At 41.2% G+C, this 26,104-nt stretch overlaps 2 protein-coding genes across 5 annotated transcripts in view; one reads left to right on the top strand and one right to left on the bottom strand.

Annotated features, from left to right (window-relative positions):
• The window catches only part of LOC131227890 (homologous-pairing protein 2 homolog), a 70,321-nt gene extending 47,250 nt beyond the window's left edge, over positions 1-23,071 (top strand). The window contains exons 4-7 of one of the 4 annotated variants that reach the window (XM_058223719.1): positions 1,171-1,241; positions 1,324-1,512; positions 1,594-1,700; positions 22,822-23,071. In XM_058223719.1, coding sequence (XP_058079702.1) covers positions 1,171-1,241; positions 1,324-1,512; positions 1,594-1,692 — 359 coding nt within the window. In that variant the 3' untranslated portion in view covers positions 1,693-1,700; positions 22,822-23,071. Of the gene's footprint in view, positions 1-1,170; positions 1,242-1,323; positions 1,513-1,593; positions 2,009-22,117; positions 22,637-22,783 lie in introns of those variants that run through there. The other 3 variants (XM_058223718.1, XM_058223720.1, XM_058223717.1) reach the window with 3 other exon arrangements.
• Positions 2,267-22,413, bottom strand: LOC131227889 (uncharacterized). The gene is made up of 4 exons (XM_058223716.1): positions 22,311-22,413; positions 22,022-22,193; positions 21,820-21,942; positions 2,267-3,373 (listed from the first exon to the last, which is right to left on the bottom strand). Exons 1-4 carry the CDS (start codon positions 22,385-22,387, stop codon positions 2,351-2,353), a joined length of 1,395 nt encoding a protein of 464 aa, XP_058079699.1. The 5' UTR covers positions 22,388-22,413; the 3' UTR covers positions 2,267-2,350.
• Positions 23,072-26,104: the final 3,033 nt, after the last annotated feature.

The following is a 26,104-nucleotide window of genomic DNA, read 5'->3' as shown; positions in this document are numbered from 1 at the left end:
CACACCAAATCAAAACAATTGAAAGGGATTTATAACTGTTGAATTTGCTTCGAACCCTTCAAAAAAAAAAAAAAAACAAAACAAAACAAAAAAACTGTTGAATTGGAATCCACCAGCTCACGATAAGCCTGCAAGAAGAGACCTTTTTTTTTTTTTTTTCTTTTGTTTCTGTAATTCCCATGGGAGCATGTGACATGCATGAGATCTGAGCTTTACATCAAGTGAACTACATTTTTTTAGATATTATGGCATAAAAATCAGCTACTTCACACTTGATGTGGGCCACAACAAATCAAAACAATTGAAAATGATTTGTAACTGTTGAATTTGCCAAAATAATAAAAAAAAAAAACTGTTGAATTTGCTTCGTACATTGTGGCCCCCACATGAAGAGTGAAATTGTATAGGATTTTTCAAGTGGCGTTATTTCCAACCTTTTGGAAAGCTCAGATCTCATACAATTATTTGAACTTGCATGTGTGCCTGCATCTTGAGATGCATCATGTATGGCTCTACACTACTGTGGAATAGCAAACCTTTAAATAGTGATTTTCAGCCAGGATTATGTAGAAATGGAAAGGCCTTCTGTAAGAAGTCAAAAGTCTTCATTATACATGAAAGTTAAAAGAGACAGGAACGGAAGTATAAAATAGATTTTGGGAAAAATTATCATGATGTTCATATGTTATAGGACATTTTTAATATTTGGGTAGTTTTTGGATAAAAAGATTTAAAATAAATCTGTTTTTGTAATTTTCCTTTTTAAAGTCATCAGTTATTTTGTAGTAGTCAATAGGAACTTTATATTTGAAGCCCATTAACAGCAACTCGGCTGCCCATTTAGGGATGTTGGAAGTTGGCATAGTCAGCAGGGGGTATGGGATGCACTCCCATTAAATTTAAAGCAAGATAAGAACAACTTTTACCTTTTCTTCCCTTGCTGTCAAGGTAAGGAAGAAAAAGTGGGGAAAAAAATGGGAACCTGCTTGATGTGTTTTCCATTTTCTATGGTGCTAGGCCCAGAGCGGATGGTTTCTGCTAAAAATGCCAAACCAGCAGCTGCATGGAAGCACTGCTAAAGATCTCCTTAGTGAGATCCCTCGAGTTTTTAAGTTTTAACAAGAATAGCAGATGAATTTTGAAACTATGAGATCCGTGCTCCTGTTACAGAAATTCGAGCCTTGCAGTCAAACCTAACACTGGAGCAAATACGTCTGAAAGAAGCTAAACTGAAAATTGAGGTAAGCGAAAGTCGAACCGAACCAAAGATATGACACTAAAAAAAAATTAAGAGAATGTTCAAACCATTTGATCCTTGACCAGGTCAGAGAAATGGAGGAAAAACTCAATAAATTGCGTGGAGGGACAACTTTGGTGAAGCCGGAGGACAGAAAAGAAGTCCAAGATAAGTATTCGGAGAAAATCAATCAGTGGAGAAAGCGTAAAAGGATTTTCAAAGACCTATGGGATTCTATTACCGAAAACACACCTAAGGACCTCAAAGAATTCAAGGTTGTTTACATGTGTCAGGTATCTTACATGTCCATACACTTGTCCCATACTGTTTCTGACAAATGTATATGACTTTTGCAGGATGAACTTGGAATCGAATATGATGAAGATGTCGGGGTGAATTTGCAGTCTTACAGCGAACTAATGGCCATTGGAAGGAAGCGAAAGATGGGTCAGTGATTCTTCTGGTATGTTGTACTTGGTTTAGATATCAGGCCTAGGTTGTTTGAAATGTCTCTAGGCTAATTACTAAGGGCCTTGTAGATTCTAATTCGCAAAGAGAAAAATGTATTGCTTACCCACTGATTCCCTGTTTTGTTTTAGTACTGAGATCAGTGGTATTACTACTGTCCCCTGCCATTCTGCTAAAAAAACATGCATCACCAATACAACAGCTTATAGCATTTCAAGAAGGGATGAGTCAAAGGGTCTTTTTTGCCTGTAAGAATGAGTCCCAGCAGAAGGGACAAAATGTTTCTTACTAATCTTTCTCTTATCTCTTGAGTTTGCAACATCATGAACAAAATATTTCATTACAAATGCTGCTGAGCAGTTTGTACAATCATACTCATGCTGGTGCTTTTGTTGTTCCACATGCTTTTACTAAACTTACATGGTCATAAACTCAATGGAAAAGGAAAGAACAAACCATCTTCATAAATGGGTGATGCTAGAGTCAAATTCAATTCTTATTTTGTAGGGAATACACACACACACACACACACACACACACACACACACACCCTCGTACTTTTCACTGTTTAAAGCCTTGTCCGGTCCCCACAGAAACCGGCCTTTTCTCTGTGCTTGAGTGCTGCACACTATCTGTAGAATTCCTTTATTCAGTTTCCGGTTGAGATCTTCCTTCCATGTAATAAGCTGCAGGGTTGTCTCCATTTTCAAATCCCAGCCCCACCTTATCAAGCCGTTGCAATGAATTGATACCATCAGCATGAGATGTTATTGAGTTTCGGTTTTGGTATGGGTAATAAAGGTTGGTGCCTTCATACTCATCTGAGACTGCATCAAACTGTCTGTATTTTCTGAATTGATTGATAGCCAGATCTTCTATAATTTGGCCGTTGCTGCTTGTTGGGGATGATTTATTTGCTTCCTTGAGCAACGTAGTTTCCCCATCAAAATCCAAACCATTGTTCTTGAATGAGATCCTCCCCCAGTCTGTCTGATTCTCTTCATCACTCTCATAAAAGGACATTGCCTTCTCCAACGGCTTGGTCCAGCTCATTTCATTCGACATCATCTTCATCTCCTTCAAAGTAACCTGACTTGAATCCAAGCTTAAGACAGATGTGGATCTTTCCAGTTCTGCGTTGGAATTACCTTTGAATTCTTCAAGGAGAACATCTCCATGCTTCACTGACGGTTCTTGGTTTTCTGATTCAGAACTAGAACTTTGAAGTGCATGGATCTTCTCAGAACCTGATCCATCAGAAAATAGTTCATCCTTCTCCTTTACTGAAATCCCAGTTGGAGTTTCTCCAAACCCAGATCTAGATCTTGAAGACCCACCATCTTGGTCTCCATTGTATTTTTTTCTCCTTCTAGGGCCAGAACTACTCTGATCATCCAAACCTTTCTCCTGTGATTCAGATCTTGAAAGTTCTACAGCAGCTCTGGCTGCTGCTGCTGCATAAGCCGCTGATTCGAAAGCGGCCTGAGCTGCACTGGCAACATCTGCGTACTTCCTTTCTTTCATTGATCCAGAGAATTGTTCATCCTGATCCAATTCTCTCAAACCATGAGGGTCATCTTCAGCCCTCCCTTTAACCGAATTCTCTGCATTTTCACTAACGTCTGATCGATTACACCTAGGCTGGCTCTGACTCAAGTTCGATTCCTCCTGCAATTGTATATTATTAAGAGATGAAAAACATTCAAATCAACACGTAATAGAACCACTATCTATGCAACCCTCTTTGAAAAAGTTCTTTTCTTAAAAAACTTTGGGTGTTACAATCATAGTCCAACAACCCAAAACTAAATGCCAGTTGGGTCGGATCAACTCAAAGACTTGATCAAGTCTTTACTTGACTCAACTTTATATTTAATAGTTAAATTAAAAATTATCTTGATCAGTAACAAATGTTTTAGAGTGCATAGCATGCCTTTCAAGAACAATAAATAGATAAGTGCAAAGCATGTGGTGTTTAGGTTTTAGACCTTTACTTTCTTGGCTGAGGTCATGAGTTTTGAACTCAGTTCTAGAACTCATCGGCCCCTTCTACCTTTCATAAAACACTGCCAGTTGACAAGGGAAGCAATTCAATTCCAATTAAGGCGAGTCACATGGAGTCTCAGCAAGCTGACTCAATGAGTCTTGTCAAGTCAGGACTAAGACACTTGTGAGTGAGTTTCACATTGACTTAGCTCGAAATCTCATCGAGTTAAGTTGACTTGGTCAAGTTTCCTAACTATGGTTACAATAGGGTAATATTGTGCTGTTGTATTGCCAATTTTGAAAGAAGGATGTGTCTATATTGACATCATTAAGGATATCTACGACAAAGTGCTAACAAAAGCGAGGACCATTAGTGGAGATAGAAGTAGGTTCCCAATTACTAAAGGCTTGCATTAGGAAGAGATCCCATGGTGCATGTTGTTTGCAGATGACATAGTTTTGATTAACAAGACGAGGGAGGGCATAAACACAACTAGATTTATGGAGGGGTGCGTTAGAATCTGATGAGGACATTAGACCCTCAAAGTTTATTAAAGACGAAGGCGGCCGACGAATACATCTTTATGGCTTGATGATGCTTTGTGGCACAACCAAGGAGGATTTTGAAGACCTTAAACGTGTCCCTGGATTAATTGAAGGCCGCACATTAGGAGGACACAGATGTAGGATGAGTTAGAATACTGATCTATTACGTGGGATTATTATTATTATTATTATTTTTTAGAAAGCTTTGTTTTACGCGTTTTTTCCTTCTTTTGTTATAGGGGTAGTTTAGTCATTTTCTTTTCAATCCGAATTTTATAAATAGGGTGTTTTCTACCCTAAACCTAATAATGTTTTTATTTTTATTTTTAATGAAAGCTTGGTGTCTCCTTCTCCTTTCTCTCTGTGGTAAGTTCTTTTCTTCCCCTAATCTCTTCTCTTATTCTAAATTCTATTTCTAGCCCTCCAACCTTCTTCTTTTTGTCAATACCTAGTATTCTTTGATTGCTATTGACCCTGAAAATCTGAGAATTGATCCCAACCCTCTTAGATTTTTCTGCCGTCCCTATTTCAGAAATCCTTTGATTTCCTATAGTAGAGAAGCTGCATTGATTGTTGGATTGAAACCATGTAAGATCGGGAGGTCCCATCCCTTGCCAGATCCAATCCACGCATGATTTGAATACGGTATTGCAGGATTGTGACGATGGTCTGCAACCATTACATGTTTCCTTTGTTATTATCTTTACTATGACGTGTAATGCTGAATATTTTAATTGATTTTGCGTAGTTTATTTCGCTGGATAATTTCTGTGCTCACACATGCATTCTAGTTTAGATTGTCTTGCATCAAATTTGGTATCAAAGCTTTAGGTTTTGCATGGTTTTTGTTAGATCGAGTTATCTGAACTTAGGATCATCCGTTTTCTCATCTAGGATAGTCTAGATAATTCCAAATCTACATCCCATAGAAATTGCGAACCTAATTTTTTAGATTCACAGTCTTGTGAGATATAAATATGAATTTCCAGATTTGTGTTTTCATTCTAGTTTAATCTGAAAATCTGCAACATTCATACATCATATAGAAATAGGATCATTCATCTATATTGAGGTCTGTTCAAACCTTAGAGTCGAGTTTAGGAAAATTTAGTTTGAATTTTTGGTGTATGCTCACTAGAAGTGGTAAGGGTTTTGGCTAACACCCTATCATGAGTAACGAGCAATTAACCAATCACCTCACTTAGTTATTCCAAAAGATAATTGCCATAGAGACATCCAACAAAAATATCGAATGAAAACTGACCGCCACCGAAACTAGACTTGAGCGATTAGAGGCATCCCAAAGGAAAAACCCCACTGTTGGGGGAGATATGCAGTCGAAGGCAGGTGGTGTTGATGAGGAGCTAGCCCTTAGACAAACCCCCACCAATGGTGGGCATGTGGGTAGAGAACGGGCATATCAGGACCACTTTGATCCTGATGAGAGGGCTATGAAGAATGTTAGGATTGATGCCCCGAGCTTTAATGGTCGCTTTGACCCCAAGGCATTCCTTGTTTGATTAGTTGACATGGACCACTATTTTGAGTGGCATGAGACGTTAGAGAATAGACAAGTGTGGTTTGCCAAAATGAAGCTTGTGGGGCAAGCGAAGATGTATTGGACCAATAAAGAGCATAGGATTGAACGGGTGGGAACTTTCATTACCCAATGGAGCGAGATGAAAATTATGCTAAGAGAGAAGAACCTTCCTCTCTCTTATCGCCAGAAGCTCCTAGAACAATGACAATTTCTACGCCAAGGATTCATGCCTGTCACGGAATACATTGCAAAATTTGAGGAATTCATGATGCGGTGTGACATTGAGGAAGACCCTCTAGTAACACTCACGCGCTTCAAGACGGGCCTTCGATTGGATCTTCAGTTTGAGTTTTGGGCTTGTCCCGTGACAGATTTGGACGAGATGTACCAAGTGGTGCAGGAATTAGACCAATATTTGAAGACTCCTATCCTAAGATAGTTCGATTCCCGAGACTCTAATGTTAGGACTGGTTCTCAGGGAACTAGACCTAACATTTGTAATCAATCCAAGGTATAGGCGAATGTTTCGCCTAGGCCTAGGGATGACAAGGGAAAAGGCGTCCTTGGTGCTAGTTCAGGTGGAGGACAAAATGTGCAAGCTACGAATGTGGGAATATTGACCATTTTGCAACTTAGTGTCTCACTAAGAGCAAAGGAAAAACCTTAGTTATAGGCAATTCCCAGGATAACGAGTATAATCAGGGCGACTCTGAAGTTGAAGAATATTAGCCCGTAGGATTATTGAGTGATGAGGATGAGGTGGGTGATGATGCCACATTAGCAGTTGCTAGGTGTGTGCTAGTCCAGACTAGAAGTAGTGTTGACTGACGTCGCAACACTATCTTCTACACGATCGCCAAGTGTGGCGAGAAAAATTGTAAGGTGATAGTGGACAGTGGGAGTTGCTAGGATGTAATTTTCACTAGCACCTTAGGCCGTCTAAAGTTAGAGGCCACCCCTCATCCTGACCCATACAAAGTCTCATGGGTAGACAAGGCTTCCCTTCTTATCACCATCAATGTCTTATACCTATCGAGTTCGGGTCTTATAAGAAGTCCCTGTGGTGTGGTGTGTTGCCCATGGATGTAGGTCACGTCATCCTAGGCAGACCATGGGTATTTGATAATGACGTCATGATCTACGACCGTTCTAATGCGTGTACCTTCATGCATAATGGCAAGATGATCAAAATTAATCCTATGCCATCACAAAACACTGCACAAAAGAAAGGTGAGAAGGCTAGTAAGCCTAAAGAAGTAGGGAAATCCACACCCAAGTCTCTCCACATCATCACAACTAAAGAGTTTGAAAGAGAGACTGAGGAGGATTCGATAGTGTATGCCTTGGTGGCTATAGAGGCTACACCAAAAGTATCAGTAGAGTTACCCCATGAGGTAACCCCAGTCTTAGAGGAGTACAGAGATGTATTCCCTGAGGATTTGCCAGATGAGTTACCACCCATGAGGGACATCTAGCATGCCATTGATCTTGTCCCTGGGTTGACTCTATCAAACCTTCCTCGCTATAGTATGAACCCTACATAGCATGCAGAGTTGAAGAAGCAGGTAGATGAGCTCTTGCGAAAGGATTTCATTTAGGAGAGCATGAGCCTGTGTGCCGTACCTGCTTTATTGACACCTAAGAAAGACGACACTTGGCACATGTGTGTGGACAGTAGAGTCATCAACGAAATCACGGTCAAGTATAAGTTTCTCATACCTAGACATGATGACATATTAGACATGATGGCTAAATCCACCATTTTCTCCAAAATAGATCTCAAGAGTGAGTATCACCAAATCTGTGTACGCCCCGTGTTGAGATGTGGAGCCACATCTGGGGGTCGCTCGACCAGTCGAGTGCCCTGCTCGATCGGTCAAGTGGCCCACTGGACTAGTCGAGGACTGACTCGACTAAAAGTCCAGCGAGCGTCAGTTTTTGGGTTCCGCAGTACTCGACCGGTCGAGACCCATGCTCGACCAGTTGAGGGTCCGCTCGACCAATTGAACAGCCTGCTCGACCAGTCGAGGTTACGCAGATTCGTTTTCGGATTTGATGCGGACTGCGGATTTTTGAGTCGGTTTTCACAAAGGTGCAAAAGGGAAGTTGGCTAAACTATAAATAGGTTTCCCTAGGGCTTTTCTAGAGTATGAGAAATAATTCTAAGGTGTGGGCAAAGGGTTTTCTCTATACTTCCAAGGGAGAGGTTAGTATATTGCCTTGTAATCTTTGTTTTTCTTCATAGTGGAAGTTTGCATCCGTGGTTTTTTACTCTTGTTTGGGGTTTTTTCACGTATATCTTATCTTGTAGTTTGTTTGGAATGCTTTGATTCTGTTTCTAGTCTATATTTCTTCTTGTTTATTGTTTGTGGGTGAGATTGAAGATTAGATCTCGGTTCACTGCGTTGTTGGCGTGCTGCGCAACAACTGGTATCAAAGCTATTGGTTTAGTTCTATTGGGAGCAATGACGGAAGAAGGGAAGACTAGAATTGAGAAGTTTGATGGTTCAAACTTTGCCTTCTGAAAGATGCAGATGGAGGATTATCTGTATCAGAAGGACCTCTATATTCCTCTAGGAGGAAAAGAAAAGAAACCAGAAAAGATGACAAATGATGAATTGTTTTTATTGGATCGGAAGGCTTTAGGAACGATCCAACTCTCTTTGTCTAAGAGTGTCGCCTTCAATATATCCAAGATGAAAACTACAAAAGAATTAATGGAAGCCCTAGCTACCATGTATGAAAAACCCTCGGCGTCCAACAAGGTTCATTTTATGAAACAGTTATTCAACATGAAGATGTCAGATGGTGGGAGCGTGGCTGAACATCTAAACGAGTTCAATACAGTCACGAGCCAGTTGGAATCCGTTGGCATTGTTTTTGAGGATGAGATCAAGGCGTTCTTGATCTTATCTAGTCTGCCAGACAGTTGGGATGGTTTGGTGATTACTGTGAGCAATTCTTCAGGGCCGACGAAGCTGAAATTTGATGATGTGGCCGGTCTAATTCTTAGCGAAGAATTTAAAAGAAAAGCATTAGAAGTTTTAGGGGATTCAGGGAATGCTCTAAATGTTGAAGGAAGAGGAAGATCGCTGAACAAAGGAGGCAATAAACACGGACATTCTAAGTCGAGGAAGAAGTCCAAGGGACCGAAAGACAAAGACGGGGTGTTGGCATTGCGGCAAGAAGGGGCACATGAAACGTGATTGCAGGGCACTTAAGAAACAAAAAGGAAGCTCTCAAGGTAGGAAGGACTCAGTGAATTTATCTGAGGAGAGTAATACAGAGGCATTGATCTTATATCTTGATGCGAGGAATGAGTCTTGGGTAATAAACTCGGGTGCTTCATTTCATGCCACTTCATGTAAGGAAGTTATGTTTAATTATATATTGGGTGACTTCGAGAGAGTCTACCTGGGTGATGATGAGCCGTGCATTATCGTTGGAAAGGGAGACGTTCATATAAATCAGAAAGACGGAATGACTTTGAAATTGAAGGATGTCAGACATGTACCGAGTTTGAAACGGAACTTGATCTCAGTGAGGCATTTGGCCGATACCGGTTATGTGACGACATTCACTAGTGATTCTAAGAAGATTACAAAAGGTGCCTTGGTGATATCTCGGGGCTAGAAGGAAGGTACTTTGTACGTGACTTTAGGATCGTATAGTTCACTCGCAGTCGCATTAACTAGAGTGAATGGGCAGTTATGGCATCAGAGGTTGGGACATATGAGTAAGAACGGGAAGAAAGTGTTATTGTCAAAAGGGAACCTACCAAGGCTAAAGTCTATTGACTTTGAATTCTGCGAGGACTGCGTGTATGGCAAACAGAAGAGGGTAAGTTTCAAGAAGACAGGACGCACTTCAAAGACGCATCTGTTGGAGCTTGTACACACTGATGTGTGGGGACCGGCACAGGTATTATCTTTTGGTGGTTCACGTCATTTTGTTTCCTTTATTGATGATGCTAGTAGAAAACTGTGGATTTATTTCTTAAAGCACAAATTTGATGTGTTTGATGTATTTAAGAAGTGGAAAATAATAGTAGAAAACGAGACAGGTAAAACAGTAAAATGTCTCAAATTTGATAATGGGGGAGAATACTGTGATAAGAGATTTGAGGAGTATTGTGGAGCAAATGGAATTAAACATCAGAAAACGATTCCAAGGACATCACAACAGAATGGTGTGGCTAAGCGCATTAACAGGACCATCCTTGAGCGTGTCAGGAGCATGAGGTTACATGTAGGGTTGCTCAAGACCTTTTGGGCAAATGCTGTGAATACTGCCGCATATCTCATCAATAGAAGTCCCTCAGCACCATTGGATAGTGGGCTACAAGAAGAAACGTGGACTGAGAAAGAAGTGAACCTTGCACATCTCAGAGTGTTCGATTGTACTTCATATGTTCACATTGATGCAGAGCACAGAAACAAGCTAGATGCGAAGTCCAGGAGGTGCACGTTTATAGGCTACGAGCAACATGATTTTGACTTCAGGTTTTGGGATATAGAAAACAAAAAAATCATCAGAAGCAAGGACCTAGTCTTCAATGAAAAAGTGATGCATAAGGACAGTGCAGGAAAATAAGACCGAGGAGAAAGAATTCATGGAGTTTGAAGAGTTACCGGATATGGGTGTTACAGCGCCACAGGATGATCATGCATAGGAGCAGTATGAGGCAGAGCCGCATACACCGGTTGTGAGGTCTACTTGGGAGAGGAGACCCATAGTTTGATATTCACCTTCCTTACACTATCTACTGCTGACAGATAATGGTGAACCAGAGTGTTTTGAAGAGGCATTACAGTCGGATACACTGGTTAAGTGGGAGTAGGCCATGGATGATGAGATGGACTCTATTGAGTCTAATTATACATGGGAGCTAGTCACTCTACCCAATGGTAAGAAAACTCTTCATAACAAGTAGGTTTACAGATTGAAGGAGGAGCACGATGGTTCGAAACGGTACAAGGCTAGATTGGTTGTGAAAGCATTTCAACAAAAGGCAGGTATCGATTTCACTGAAATATTTTCATTGATAGTGAAGATGTCTACGATTCGCATGGTCTTGAGTATAGTGGCTACAAAGGACTTACATTTAGAGCAGTTAGATGTTAAGACAACCTTTCTTCATGGGGACTTTGAAGAAGATATATATATATATATATATATATATATATATATATATATATATATATATATATATATATATATATATAAAGAAGTTCGACAGTTTCATGTCGGGAAACGGTTTTAGGAGATGTCATGCAGACCATTGTTGTTATTTGAAGAAGTTTGATACATCGTACATCATCCTTCTTCTGTACGTTGATGATATGCTTGTGGCCGGTTCAAGCATGAAAGACATCTCAGATCTCAAAAGACAACTGTCTAAAGAATTTGTCATGAAGGATTTAGGAGCTGCAAAACAAATCCTAGGCATGAGGATAAAGCGTGACAGGGAAAACAAGAAACTGGTTTTGTCACAGGCAGAGTACATAGCCAAGGTACTTAATCGATTCAATATGGGAGGTGGTAAGCCGGTTAGCACTCCATTGGCCAACCACTTCAAGCTTTCTAAGGAGCAAGGTGCAAAGACGCAGGTGGAACGGGACTACATGGTTAAAGTCCCATACGTGTCAGCTATTGGGAGTCTCATGTATGCTATGGTGAGCACGAGGCCAGACATTGCTCAAGCAGTGGGAGTTGTGAGCAGGTTCATGAACAACTCCGGGAAGGAACATTGGGAAGCTGTGAAGTGGATCCTCAGATACCTAGTAGGTATTAAGGATGTAGGGCTGTGTTATGGAGGATCGAAAATCAAGCGACAAGGCTACGTGAATTCAGATTTGGCAGGAGATATCGACAGCAGAAGAAACACTACAAGTTATGTTTTTTCTCTGAGTAGTGCTGCAGTCAGTTGGGTCTCTCAGTTACAGAAGATAGTATCTATCAGTACGACGAAAGCAGAATATATTGTGGCTACAGAAGCGTGCAAGGAGATGGTGTGGATGCAATATTTCATGGAAAGTTGGGTAAGAAGCAAGCAGATTGCAAGCTGTACAGTGATAGTCAGAGTGCATTACACTTGGCTAAGAATTCAGCCTTTCATTCAAGGACCAAGCATATTGCCATCAGATATCACTTCATACGTTCGTTACTGGAAGATGGATCGATTGCTTTGGAGAAGATTCATACTAGTGAGAATCCTGCGGATATGCTAAGGCGGTCACATGGGAGAAGTTGAAGCTCTGTTCAGCTTTGATTGGTCTTTAGGCTTGAAGACGGGGAGGTGATGCACTTCGAATGTAGAAGACGAAAGTTTATAGCAGTGTCTCCAAGTGAGAGATTGTTGAGATGTGGAGCCACATCTGGGGGTTGCTCGACCAGTCCAGTGCCCTGCTCGACCGGTCGAGTGGCCCACTCGACCAATCGAGGACTGACTCGACTCAAAGTCCAGCGAGCATCAGTTTTTGGGTTCCGTGGTACTCGACCGGTCGAGGCCCATGCTTGACCAGTCGAGGGTCCACTCGACTAGTCGAATAGCCTGCTCAACCAGTAGAGGTTACGCAGATTCGTTTCCGGATTTGATGCGGACTGCGGATTTTTGAGTCGGTTTTTGCAGAGGTGCGAAAGGGAAGTTGCCTAAACTATAAATAGGTGTCCCTAAGGCTTTTCTAGAGTATGGGAAATAATTTTAAGGTGTGGGCAAAGGATTTTCTCTGTACTTCCAAGGGAGAGGTTAGTATATTACCTTGTAATCTTCGTTTTTCTTCATAGTGGAAGTTTGCATCCATGGTTTTTTTACCTTTGTTTGGGGTTTTTCCACGTATATCTTGTCTTGTGGTTTGTTTAGAATGCTTTGATTCTATTTTTAGTCTATATTTCTTCTTGTTTATCGTTTGTGGATGAGATCGGAGATTGGATCTCGGTTCACTACGTTGTTGGCGTGCTGCGCAACACCCCGATGATGAATGGAAGGCAACCTTCAAGATGAAGGATGGGCTATATGAGTGGTTGGTCATGCCTTTTGGCTTGACTAATGCACCTAACACTTTCATACGGGTGATAACTCAAGTCTTAAGACCGTTCATGGGGAAATTCTTAGTGGTGTGCTTCAACGATATCCTGATCCATAACACCATCAGATAATCATACCTTGAACATTTGAAGTTGGTCTGTAGCGTCCTTAGGGCGGAGAAATTATACGCTAACCGTAAAAAGTGTTCGTTCATGTCCAGTGTTAAGTTGTGTTCTTAGGGTTTATAGTGTCAACAGAAGGGATGCATGTAGAACTAGAGAGAGTCAAGGCCATAGTTGACTAGCCTGAATCGAGGAACATCCATGAAGTGCGAAGCTTCCATGGCTTAGCCACATTCTATCGTCGGTTCATTAGGAGTTTTAGCACGATTATGACTCTCATTACAGAGTGTATGAAAAAGGGAGAAGTTGTGTGGTCGAAAGCTGCAGTTAAGGCTTTCAAAGAAATTAAGGGCAAGATGGTCGAAGCGCCCGTCATGCGCCTTCCTGACATTTCTAAAGTTTTGAAGTTGCGTGTGATGCATCTGGTGTTGGTATAGGTGGAGTCCCGAGTCAAGAGGGTCTTCCTGTTGCTTATTTCAGTGAGAAACTAAATGAGGCAAAACAAATTCTATGCGGTTGTGCAGTCTTTAAGACATTGGCGCCATGATGCAGGACATGAATTTAAATATGATATGCAAGATTTCAGGCTTAGATCACACCAATTTAGAAACAATCACCCAAATTCCACATCCCACATGAAAATCCAAACATTCAATTAAAGGGGAATCTATGCAGATCCAGGCCTACACACGTTAGGGCTGGATCAATGAAAATTATAAACCAAACAATACTTAAAGGGAAATAGAAATCAACCACACATGCATAAGAATCAGTCCCTAATCTAAGGGATTCCCCAATCTCAATTCAAGGAACCCTAGGACGAGAAAATGGGCAAATCAATTGGGGATAATGTAATCTAGGGTCATGATTTATGAAATCATGTATAAAAGAGGGGAAAATAGGAGGAAATCTGAACCTGAGACAATCCCTGCGTGTGAACAGCGAGGCAGGTGCGGGTGCACGTGCGCCTGAGGCTGGCCGCACGTGTGGTGGGGGACGGAATCCAGAAACGGATTCCTAGGCCTTGGTCGGCCAGGCTTGGGCTGCAAAATTTCCAAATCTAACATCGATCCGAGCTCTGGTCTAAGTGTGGTGCTCCGCCGAAGTTTTAGCTCGCCTGCGGGCCGAAATCTGGAAACCTGCTGTAATGAAGAAATCTGATGCAACAAAAGGGACGAATTTGAAGTACGGATGGTGGGAGAAGATGGAAAAAAAGATGATAGAGGATGGAGGTGAATCGGGATCGATGTGGTTTTGCACCACGGTAGTTAGCCCTTCGAAAAGGGAGGGCTTCGCACCCACTTTTGAATTCTTCCACAACTCACGAAGAGAGCAGAAAAATAAAGCAGGAAATTTTTTATTAACTTCAATGAATCAAAAGAACTACAAGGGGTGCCTATTTATAGGGAAAATCCTATACCCCAAAACTCGCACCATGTGCGCAACCTATTACTTGTCGATGAAGTAAACTAAAATAAAAACCAAATAGAGAAATCTTAAGTGTTCACAATGTTTTAAATAATAACAATAAGCAAAACCTAAAATATGAAATCAATCCGACGAGTGGGCCACGATCATGAGATCCCATGATGGGCTATTCTTGATTATTGGGCTCAATCTTTTGAATCAAACTTCGTCTTCTAGGTAGGAGGCCCTCCCTGGACATCGTCTTCGAGACAGATCGATGGTGGGGCCCTCCTACGTGCATAGGTGAGGTGGCGTGCATGTGCGTATGCGCGAGATATCCCCATCAATTCTCCTCGGCTGCGAAGATTTCACCACTGGCGAAATAAAACTCTTGAACCTCTCTAGGACGTCAAGATCAAGTCTCTAAAACTCCTCCGCAATGAGCCACGTGCTGTCTAAAGCTAGGCGTGACTTCCACTTGACCAGGTACTTCTGAAACTTGCCGTCCGACGTTAGAACTATCTGATGGTCAAGGATATCCTCTATTTTCTCTCTGTATATGTGAAGGTTAGGTATAAGAGGGAGTGACTGAGAAGAAATGTCAGGAAGAATAGGTATGGGAGGTAGAGGCTGAGAAAATGGGTTGGGACGGGTAGGTATGGGAGGTAGAGGCTGGAAAAATGGGTTGGGACGGGTAGGTATGGGACGTAGAGGCCGAAAAAATGGGTCGGGAAGGGTAGGTATAGGACGTAGAAGCTGAGAAGATGGATCAGGACAGGTAGGTATGGGAGGTAGAGGCTGGGAAAATGAGTCGGGACGGATAGGTATGAGAGATAGAGGTTGAAAAAATGGGTTGGGAGGGGTAGATATGGGACGTAGTAACTGGGAAGATGGGTCGGGACGGATAGGTATTGGAGGTAGAGGCTGGAAAAATAGGTTGGGAGGGGGCCATGGATCAATGGAAAGGTCTGATGAATCAGGATGGTTAGGCGAAATGCTAGACAATGCATCAATGGCCCATTGAAATGCAACTAGATCCTGCACATTGAATGTGGAACTAATTCCCATGGAGGGTGGAAGATTTGCCACATACGCATTGAGACCATTTCGTTTTATAATTTTGACGGGTCCAATACTACGCGTGTGTAACTTACGAACGGCCCCCGGAGGATACCGCTCGGGCCTGATGCGGACCATCACAGAGTCCTTTACATTGAATTCTTTGAAACATTTATGCTGGTCTGCAGAAAATTTGTAATGTTCATTACTAGTAGTGCTCTTCTGCCTGATTTCTTGATGCCATGAATGAATATGATGCACAAAAGACTCTGTAGGCTCTGATGGCCTATGGGACAGTGACATAGGGACAAGATCAATAGGTTTCTCAGGTTTATAACCAGTAACGACTTCATAAGAACTCAGACCTGTGGACCTATCGACGGAACTATTAAATACAAACTCAGCTGTAGGTATTACGGTGTCCCATGTTCTGGTGTGCTCTATATCCCTCCTAGGGGGAGACTCATCCCGTAGATCATCAGGAAAGACATCACGAAACTCATCTACTATCGGAATGGCCTCAGTGGGTAACTCTATACTAGCCTTTGGGGCACTCTCTCTAGCCACAATGCCGTACGTGTTGTGTCACTCAAAATAGTGGTCTTGATGCCCCTGTTGGGGTGGGTGCACGGGTGCATGCCCATGACTGATTCCTTGGCCACCTCCATTCATTGGTTTATCCTCCTGGCCACCTGCCTGAGATTGGACATCTACCCTAATGCTGAGATTTGTTCTGGCGGAGGCCTTTAGTTGGGTAATGCGCGCATCAAATTGATCAAAGCGTTGGTCTATATATTGTTCATAGCACTTACCAAAATACTCGATTTGCTGGGACAACTTGTTCATTGACTCTAGCAGTTGCTCCATGCTTAGTGTAGGGTGCAAGCCAAAACCATGACCCGTACGTGTGGGCATACACTGGCTAACTCAACCTAAGGACTTTCTATGACGACTATATGTATCTAAAAACTAAATGATCTTACGAGACTCTATATGAAGGAGACTACACATTGTTACAAAAATTTAGCTATATATGATGGACTAAATGCATGAAGGACTCGAACAAACTAAACCCTAAATATGTGGTGAATTTCCCTACAAGAACCCTAAGCTTTGATACCAAATTTGATGCAGGACATGAATTTAAATATAATATGCAAGATTTCAGGCTTAGATCACACCAATTCAGAAACAATCACACAAATTCCACATCCCACATGAAAATCCAAACATTCAATTAAAGGGGAATCTATGCGGATCCAGGCCTACACACGTTAGGGTTGGATCAATGAAAATTATGAACCAAACAATACTCAAAGGGAAATAGAAATCAACCACACATGCATAAGAATCAGTCTCTAATCTAAGGGATTCCCCAATCTCAATTCAAGGAACCCTAGGATGAGAAAAGGGGCAAATCAATTAGGGATAATGTAATCTAGGGTCAGGATTTATGAAATCATGTATAAAAGAGAGGAAAATAGGAGGAAACCTGAACCCGAGACAATCCCTGCGTGTGAACAGCGAGGCAGGTGTGGGCGCACGTGCGCCTGAGGCTGGCTGCACGTGTGGTGGGGGACGGAATCCAGAAACGGATTCCTAGGCCTTGTTCAGCCAGGCTTGGGCTGCAAAACCTCCAAATCTGACGTCGATCCGAGCTCTGGTCTGAGTGTGGTGCTCCGCCGAAGTTTCAGCTCACCTGCAGGCCGAAATCTAGAAACCTGCTGTAATGAAGAAATCTGATACAACAAAAGGGACGAATTTGAAGTACGGATTGTGGGGGAGGATGGAAAAAAAAGATGGAGGATGGGGGTGAATCGGGATCGATGTGGTTTCGCACCACAGTAGTTAGCCCTTCGAAAAGGGAGGGTTTCGCACCCACTTTTGAATTCTTCCACAACTCACGAAAAGAGCAAAAAAATAAAGCAGGAATTTGTTTATTAACTTCAATGAATCAAAAGAACTACAAGGGGTACTTATTTATAGGGAAAATCCTATACCCCGAAACTCGCACCATGTGCGCAACCTATTACTTGGCTATGAAGTAAACTAAAATAAAAACCAAACAGAGAAATTTAAAGCATTCACAATGTTCTAAATAATAACAATAGGCAAAACCTAAAATATGAAATCAATCCGACGAGTGGGCCACAATCATGAGATCCCATGATGGGCTTTTCTTGATTATCGGGCCTAATCTTTTGAACAAAACTTTGTCTTTTAGGTAGGAGGCCCTCCCTGGACGTCGTCATCGAGACAGATCGATGGTGGGGCCCTCCTACTCTGTGCGTACGTGCGTAGATGAGGCGGTGTGCGTGCGCGTATGCGCGAGATGTCCCCATCACGCCACTACCTCCTACCGAAGGAATTTGTCTTATTTTCTGATCATGAGGCCTTACGTTATCTTCACTCCCAAAAGAAACTTAACCCAATGCATGCTAAGTGGGTTGTGTTCCTTCAAGAGTATTTGTTTGTCTTGAAACACAAGGCCGGAGTAGAGAATAAACTAGCTAATTCCCTTAGCCATAAAGTGGCATTGCTCAATTCTTTGAGTGTCGAAGTTGTTGGCTTTGAACAATTGAGAGACGAGCACCCCACATGTCCAGATTTTAGGGGTACCTATACGTCACTCTCTAGTGATCAGCAAAATGCGGAGGATTTCGTGTTGAGAGATGGATTCATTTTTAAAGGAAATCGTTTATATATTCCCCGTATGTCCCTCCATGAATTCCTCGTCTGGGAGCTTCATTCAGGAAGGATAGCTAGCCACTTTGGCCGCGATAAGACTATTGCCCTTGTAGAGGATCGTTTCTACTGGCCAAGTCTCAAGTCAGATGTCGCCAAAATTTTAGGGCAGTGTAGAACGTGTCAGATGGCGAAGCAACAAAAGAAAAATTCTGGATTATATACGCCATTACCTGTGCCACATGCTCCATGACAAGACATTAACATGGATTTTGTGCTTGGGCTTCCCAAGACGATTAAAAAGCACAATTCTATTTTTGTTGTTGTGGACCGCTTCTCTATGATGACGCATTTCATCCTATGTTCTAAAACTTCGGATGTGTCTAATATTGTTAAGGTCTTTTTCGATGGTGTGGTCCATCTCCATGGTTTACCTAAGACCATAGTGTTTAACCATGATGTCAGATCTACCAACTATTTTTGGAAGACACTATGGCACATGATGGGAACACGTTTGCAGTTTTCTACTGCATACCACCCCCAAACTGATGGCCAAATTGAGATGGTTAATCGTAACCTTGGAAACCTCTTATGATGCTTAGTGGCTGAACATGTGAAAACTTGGGATTTGATTCTACCTATAGCCAAGTTCGCCTACAACAGTTTAGTTAATAGATCTACAGGGTTGAGTCCATTTGAAATTGTTAGTGGGTACAAACCTTAGATGCCCATAGACTTGTTACCCATGTCAATTACCCAAAGATCTTCTGAGTTAGCCGATGCATTTGCATGACACATTCATGACTTGCATGCACATGTTAGATTGCGAATAAATGCGAGTAATGATAATTATAAATGTTCACCTGACCAACATCATAGGTAGACATAATTTAATGAAGGGGATTATGCAATGGTTAAGATTAGACCAGAGCGGTTTCTTTCGGGTTCCGCTAAGAAATTACAAGCTCGCAGTACTAGACTAGTCAAAGTATTGTGTAAAATTGAGTCTAATGTGTACAAGGTAGACCTTCCACCTGAAATGGGAATAAATCTGACGATCAATGTTGAAAATCTAGTCCTCTATTCTAACCCTTCTATTGCTTCTTCTTCGAAACCTTGGCCACTTTCCGACTTTACTTCTCAACCCACTCCACCCCTTCCACCATTAATTGATTGTAAGGAAGAGATTGAAGGGATAGTGGATGAGGAGATTGTTTCCACACGAGATGGGGGCTTCCAAAGGTACCTTGTCAAATGGAAGAACATGCCACCATCCAATTCCACGTGGCTTATGGAGGTGGAACTGCAATGGATTGATCCGGACCTTCTCGAGACGCACAAAAGTTTTAACTCATTGGAGCCGAGTTCTTCTCACCCGAGGAGAGTTGATAAGGACATCAGACCCTTCAAAGTTTATCAAAAATGAAGGCGGTTGACGAATACATCTTTATGGCTCGATGATGGTTCGTGGTACAACTAAGGAGGATTTTGAAGAGCTTACACGTGTCCCTGGATTAATTGAAGGCCCCACATTAGGAGGACACATGTAGGATGAGTTAGAAGACTGATTAGTTATGCGGAATTTTTATTATTATTATTATTTAGAAAGCTTTGTTTTGTGCGTTTTTTTCTTTTGTTATAGGGGTATTTTAGTCATTTTCTTTTCAAACCGAATTTTATAAATAGGATGTTTTCTACCCTAAACCTAATAATGTTTTTTTTTTTTTTTTTTTTTTTTTTTTAAAATTTAATGAAAGCTTGGTGCCTCATTCCCCTTTCTCTCTATGGTAAGTTCTTCTCTTCTCCTAATCTTTTCTCTTCTTCTAAATTCTATTTCTAGCCCTTCAACCTTCTTCTTCTCTTTCAATACCTAGTATTCCTTGATTGCTATTGACCCTGAAAATCTGAGAATTGATCCCAACCCTCTCTTAGATTTTTTTAGCCGTCCTTATTCCAGAAATCCTTTGATTTCCTGGACTAGAGAAGCTGCATTGATTGTTGGATTGAAACCATGGAAGATCGGGTAGTCCCATCTCTCGTTGAATCCAATCTACGCATGATTTGAATACGGTAGTGTAGGATTGTAATGATGGTTTGCAACTATTGCATGTTTCCTTTATTATTATCTTTACTATGATGTGGAATGTTGAATATTTCAATTGATTGGCTTTGTTTATTTCGCTGGATAATTTCTGTGCTCACACATGCATTCTAATTTAGACCGTCATGCATCAGAATCTAAGGGGCTGTTTGAATTTTTAATTCCATTTGTAATTTAGAGTAAATAGGTAATAATTATTTCTAATTGTAATTACGGCTTGCTTCCCAAAGTGACGTTGATAGCCACCGTCTTTGAAAACTTTTCCTCACGTAACCCAAAGGAGGAAAGCCTTAAAATTTTGGGGCCAACCACGATGTTTGTGTCTTATCCACACCATTCCATCCATTCAGCCACATATCATTTTAGGGTATGAGCCGGAAAATGAGGCAGATCCAAAGGTCAAGTGGACCACACCATAGGAAAGAATGAGAATTGAACGCCTACCATTGAAAACTTCTTGGGAGCCCCAGAAGTGTTCGATCAAGCTGATATTTTCCACCCTTTATACATGGTTGTGACCTTATGAACAGGTCAATGACAAATAAACTTCACTGTGGGCCCTAGAGTGAAAGCAACTTTCAACAATGGACGTCTTTAGGACCACTGTTTCCTGAGGTGTGGTCCACTTGAGCTTTAGATCTGCCTCATTTTTGGGGTCATGCCCTAAAATGTGCAGGTAAAACAGATGGATGGCGTGGATAAGTCACATACATCACGGTGGGGCTCACAAATTTAAATCAGTACCAACAAGGTTCTTTCCTAACCAATTTTCAAGGTGGAAATCCTCACCAATTTCTGTCTTAACCAATCAGATTGAAAAAGTAATTATTACCTATTTACTTGTATTTACTATGGTAAATCGAAAATCAAATAGCCCCTAAAGGATTTAAAATTAGTCAGACTAAAATAAAGTATATGGAGTGCAATTCTAGTTGCAATAGGAGAAAATGAGGAATTAGTTAAGATTGCCGGCCAAGAAGTTTCCCAAAATGACCACTTCTGATACCTTCGGTCAATAATTCATGAGAGTGGAGATATTGAGAAGGTTATTGCCCCTAGAATTCAAGCTGGGTGAAAGAAATGAAAATGTGCCTCTAGAGTTCTATCTGCGTGTCTTGTACGACTCAAACTGAAAGGTAAATTTTATAGGATAGCTGTAAGACCAGCTATGCTTTATAGGATAGGATTTTGGGCAGTTAAGGAACAATATGCTTGTGGGATGTGTAGTTGAAGTTAGGATGTTGAGATGGATGAGTGGCAAGACGAAGAAAGATAGAATTAGATATGAACACATTCAAGGGAACTTGGGAGTAACACTAATAAGTAATAAGATGATGGAAAGTAGACTTATATGGTTTGGACATGTGCAACAGAGACCAAGAACTGCATTTGTTAGGAGTGAGTTGGTACAAGTTGAAGGCCCAAAGGAATATGTATGGAGGTAGTAATAAATGACTTGATGACCTATGGTTTTACTGAAGGTGTGGCCCTTGATAGAGTGAAATGGCGGAGCATGGTTCATGTACTGTCAATCCTAATTAATTGGGTAAAAGGTTTAGATGTTGATGACGACGATGATGATCTATCAAAACAGTGGTGGATAAATATCACCTTCCTAAATAAATAAGGTCTAAGATTTACCTCAGTTATCCCAAAAGAAGATTCCTCTAAATCCGGTGCAATTCCATTCTCGTAAGCTATTCCCTTCATCATCTTCAATCTCACTTCCAAACTCGGCTGCCTAGTCGACATCTTCTGGATCATCTACATGTACCAAAGAGAATTATTTGAGAGGGAGGGAGGGAGGGAGGGAGGCAGCATTTGAGACTGAAATCCTACCTACCTTGGGATTCACACCACAACTGTTACGTAATTCAACTGCAGCTTCTACGAATTCCTTTCCAAACCTTGTGATAAAAATGTAACGGATCTCTTGCAGCTCTGGTAACTCTCCACACCTGGATCCTGCGAATATTAGACTTGCTATAGCTTCCTTGAGCTCGTCGGGGCAGTCTCTATGAAGCAACCATCATCAAATAGGAAACAATGAGGAAGAAACCAGAGAAGATCATATGTAAAAGCTGTCAGATTTGTATCAAGACTTCCTTGTTGTGGTCGACTGGAAAATTTACTTTTGGTTTTCGATGAGCACAACCCTTTCCATCAATACATGGCAGTACCCTTCAATCATAATGAACGTGTCCAACATGTTCTGATCATTGATCACATGCTCGACCTGAAACAAAGAAACAACAGTTGGTCCTATATCAGAAGCTCAATTGATTTGCATAAAGAGATTAACGAGCTTTTTTTGCAGCACACATGCCAATGTTTCACGCATGTGCAAGATCTGGGTTGCTGATTAGATCAAACATGCACTGACCCAAATACAAGTCCACTCACCAGGTTGAATGGAGACTGACTGTTGCTCATTCCTTTGTAACTATCAATTATTCTCATGCATGAGTTTTTTTTTTTTGGGTTGGGGAATGTTCCCACCAACCTGATGATTGGCCCAGATCCTCCACATGTAGAAGTTCTACATTGGGATGCATGTCGTATTCTCCTGCTTTTATATCTTCCTTTTTGAATTATTTGGAAATAGAGAATCACCCGAAGATGAGCACGTTCTTGCTGTCGAAGGCGAAGGAGCTGGGCAACATCATTTCGAGCCAGAGAGCAGCGGACTTGGCGCTGGGTCTTGAGGATGGACAACCGAGATACGACAAGGCCAAGCAGTGTCTTGAATTTTGAGGTTTTGAAGGATTTTCTTCGAAGCAATGCATCGAGCTTCTGACCCATGCTTTCTTTGCTTTGCTGCAGAACACCAGCAAACTCCAAGCAGAAGAATCAGATGAAAACGATTGAGCTGCTTGTTTTTTTTTTTTTCTGTTGTTGTTGTTGTTTGCCTTGTTAGCCATTATATATCCTATGTATACATGTATGGGCTTTGTTTCTGCGGTGTTTGTGTTGGTAGTCTTGAAATTTAGGAGGTGGGCTTTGAAAGTTTTACAAGTTTGAGACTTCTAGTTTTACACGCTTCTGATGAACCGGTCTTGTGTGGAAGCGAGTTTCCCAAAGCTCCATGGGGCCCCCTGTGAAATCCAATCTGCCATCAGTTTCTCCCGTTCATGTTAGGATGGGAGCCCAAAATGGAGACAGATCCAAAACTCAAATAGGCTACACCACAGGAAACATTAGGGATGGAAACGCGACTATCGAAACCTTCCTGAGGCCCACCGTAATGTTTATAAACCGTCTAACCCCGTTCATAAGGTAAGTCCCACTAGGATAAAGGGAAAACACAAATATCATCCTGATCCAGAAATTCTGTGGGCCCCAAGAAGGTTTCAATGGTGTACGTTCAGTCCATACTGTTTCCTATGGTGTGGCCCACTTGAGTACTGGATCTCCATCAATTTTGGGCCTTTAATCCGAATATGAGATTGGAAAAATAGATGGAGTGGATTTTACCGGACATCGCAGTGGGCCCCACAGAGCTTTGGGTTAATGTTACAGGAAACTTGCGTCCGTTTTGTTTGGCTTCCAGCGACTAGCGATTTAGCTAAACGTTGATGCTCCGACCCAACGACTAGCGATTTAGCTAAACGTTGATGCTCCGACAGAGTATGATAATCCATACATACGCAGACTGCCAGTTGGCATACATGCATACCTGGATCGGAATTGTTGTTCGGATACTGGGGTCCGCCTTATATGTTGGTTATTACCCATACAATTACAGTTATTGTCCAGTTGGTGGCCAAGGAATGAACGGTTAAAATAAACAACCAGTTTTCAGGATTTCAAATTCCACGAACAAATGCGGATTATCAAATCAATTCAGATTTTACGGTTTGGATGCGGTACATATATCACATCATCGGCATCAACGGTCTTAAGGATTTGGACGGTTTGGATGTGATGCACGTATAGCGTCGAACGGTGTCAGGGCCCTATAGGCATCGACGGTCTTAACGTCCCACCGGGTCTCATGACTCCTTCTAGCCGTGACTTCGGGGGCGCCTTTGGAAGCTTCGGCTCCTCGATATCAACGCCAAACTTGGAAACGTATTTGAGGTTAGTCCTTGTACAGTTAGCTTTTTATTCTATCAGTGGTGGGGGTGGGGCCCACCGGGGTATGGGCATGGCATTCGACCAGTCCAGGAAAGTTTGAAGCCTGGAAGATCAGGCGATCCAAACAATCATGTGCATTTGGAGGTTGCTGAATATGGAGGTGGTGGTGAATATGCCATCCAAACTTGCATTAGGGACGAATCGTCAGGTGGGCCACCGGCGCAGCGAATGCTCCAAGGTTCAAACTTGAGACTTTTTCATTTCACCATTGCCAAGGCTATTATTAGCTAGTCACTGGGGTCAATTTTTGGGTCTTACCCCAGCCAGTACCGGCTCGGGACATCATGGATGTCTCGGGTTCACCATATTGTCCATTCATTTTATTATATCATTTTAATTTATGAAATATGTGCTATTGATGTCCTAGAGGGAGGTGAATAAGATACTATTAAATTTTTCAAAATAAAGTGGAATAAATAATTTTAATTGTTCAAAGTATTGAAACCTCAATTCTAAATAATTCGTAGTACAAACTTCACTTAGTATTTTAGACAAAACAACTTTATATCACGATGTTTTTTAAATCAATCTTTTAAACTAACAAGAGAAGATAAAATAAATACAACATTCACCACAAATAATAAAATAAATATAACATTTACCACAAATAATTAAATAAACAATCACCATATAAGCACAAGGGGTTATAATGCTTTGCTATTTAAATCCACACCTACTCCATTTTCAAAATTACTACCTTTGTAATTTTGGCTTTCACTATACCAAGGTTTTCACAGATTCACCTTAACAACTTCTTACAGTTCTTGTGATTTTCACAGGCCATCACAAATCAATCCCTTTTGCGATTTTCACGAGCTATCACAAATCAACCTATAGATATTTACGGACTATCTCAGAAAAATCCAAATAAAGAATATAATTGACAATTGTACTTATCTTCAAATGATGATTCGAAGACGTTGTCGAAACTTAAAGTAGCGATTTTCTTTCTTGAGTGTCAAGGAGGCAGTATATGCTCAACCAGAAAGAATATAGGGATTAAATTTATTTCAAGAAATATAAATCCTAATGCTACAGATTCAATTCTTTATTTCTCAAGTGAAGTATAGATTACTCTCTAAAATGTATTTGAGATCAGTTTGAGAAAAGAGAATTGAATAAGCTAAATGAAATTTATAAATACCTCACAAATAGCTTGATGAGGACTTGAATTTCTCTCTTACTTGTAGAATGTTTTTGAGTTAATTTCGTTGTAAAATAGAATGAGAGAATATCCCTATTTATAGCCAAATGATTTGGAAATTGGGTCAGCCTACGAATATGTTCGACTTGTCGGATTCCAACGATTCTGTTATAATAGCTATCGGATTATGCGGGATAAGATTTATCCAAAATTTGGCTGCCCAAATTCTCAATTCGGCTTGTTAAATTGCCTAAAAAATCTGAGAATCCTTTGCTGGAAAATGACCTGAGCTTTCCTTGGGTTGGCTGAACTTCAAGTTAGGCTAACCGAATTTGTAATAGATTTTTCAAATTTGAAAATTTGAAAACTTGGCCAAAACTGAAGTTAGGTTAGCCAAAGTAAGTTGGGCTGGCCGAACCTGAAGTTAGGAGGCTGGCCAAACTTTAGTGAACTTATACAGGAGTTAACCCATTTTAATCATTTTTCAAAAGCACCTAATTTAGGGTCATTTTATCTGGTGGTTGGCCTATACAGAGATCTTCTAATCTAGATAAACTTGAAATCGATTGACGCCATTTAAGTCTTAAGATGTTGAGCCGATCTTGAGCCAATCTACTTGAGATGCGATAGACTGTTGTAGTGTAC

This window comes from Magnolia sinica, chromosome 15 (genome assembly GCF_029962835.1).
Source record: "Magnolia sinica isolate HGM2019 chromosome 15, MsV1, whole genome shotgun sequence".
NCBI classification, from domain to species: Eukaryota; Viridiplantae; Streptophyta; class Magnoliopsida; order Magnoliales; family Magnoliaceae; genus Magnolia; species Magnolia sinica.
This window is presented reverse-complemented; position numbering and strand designations above follow the sequence as displayed.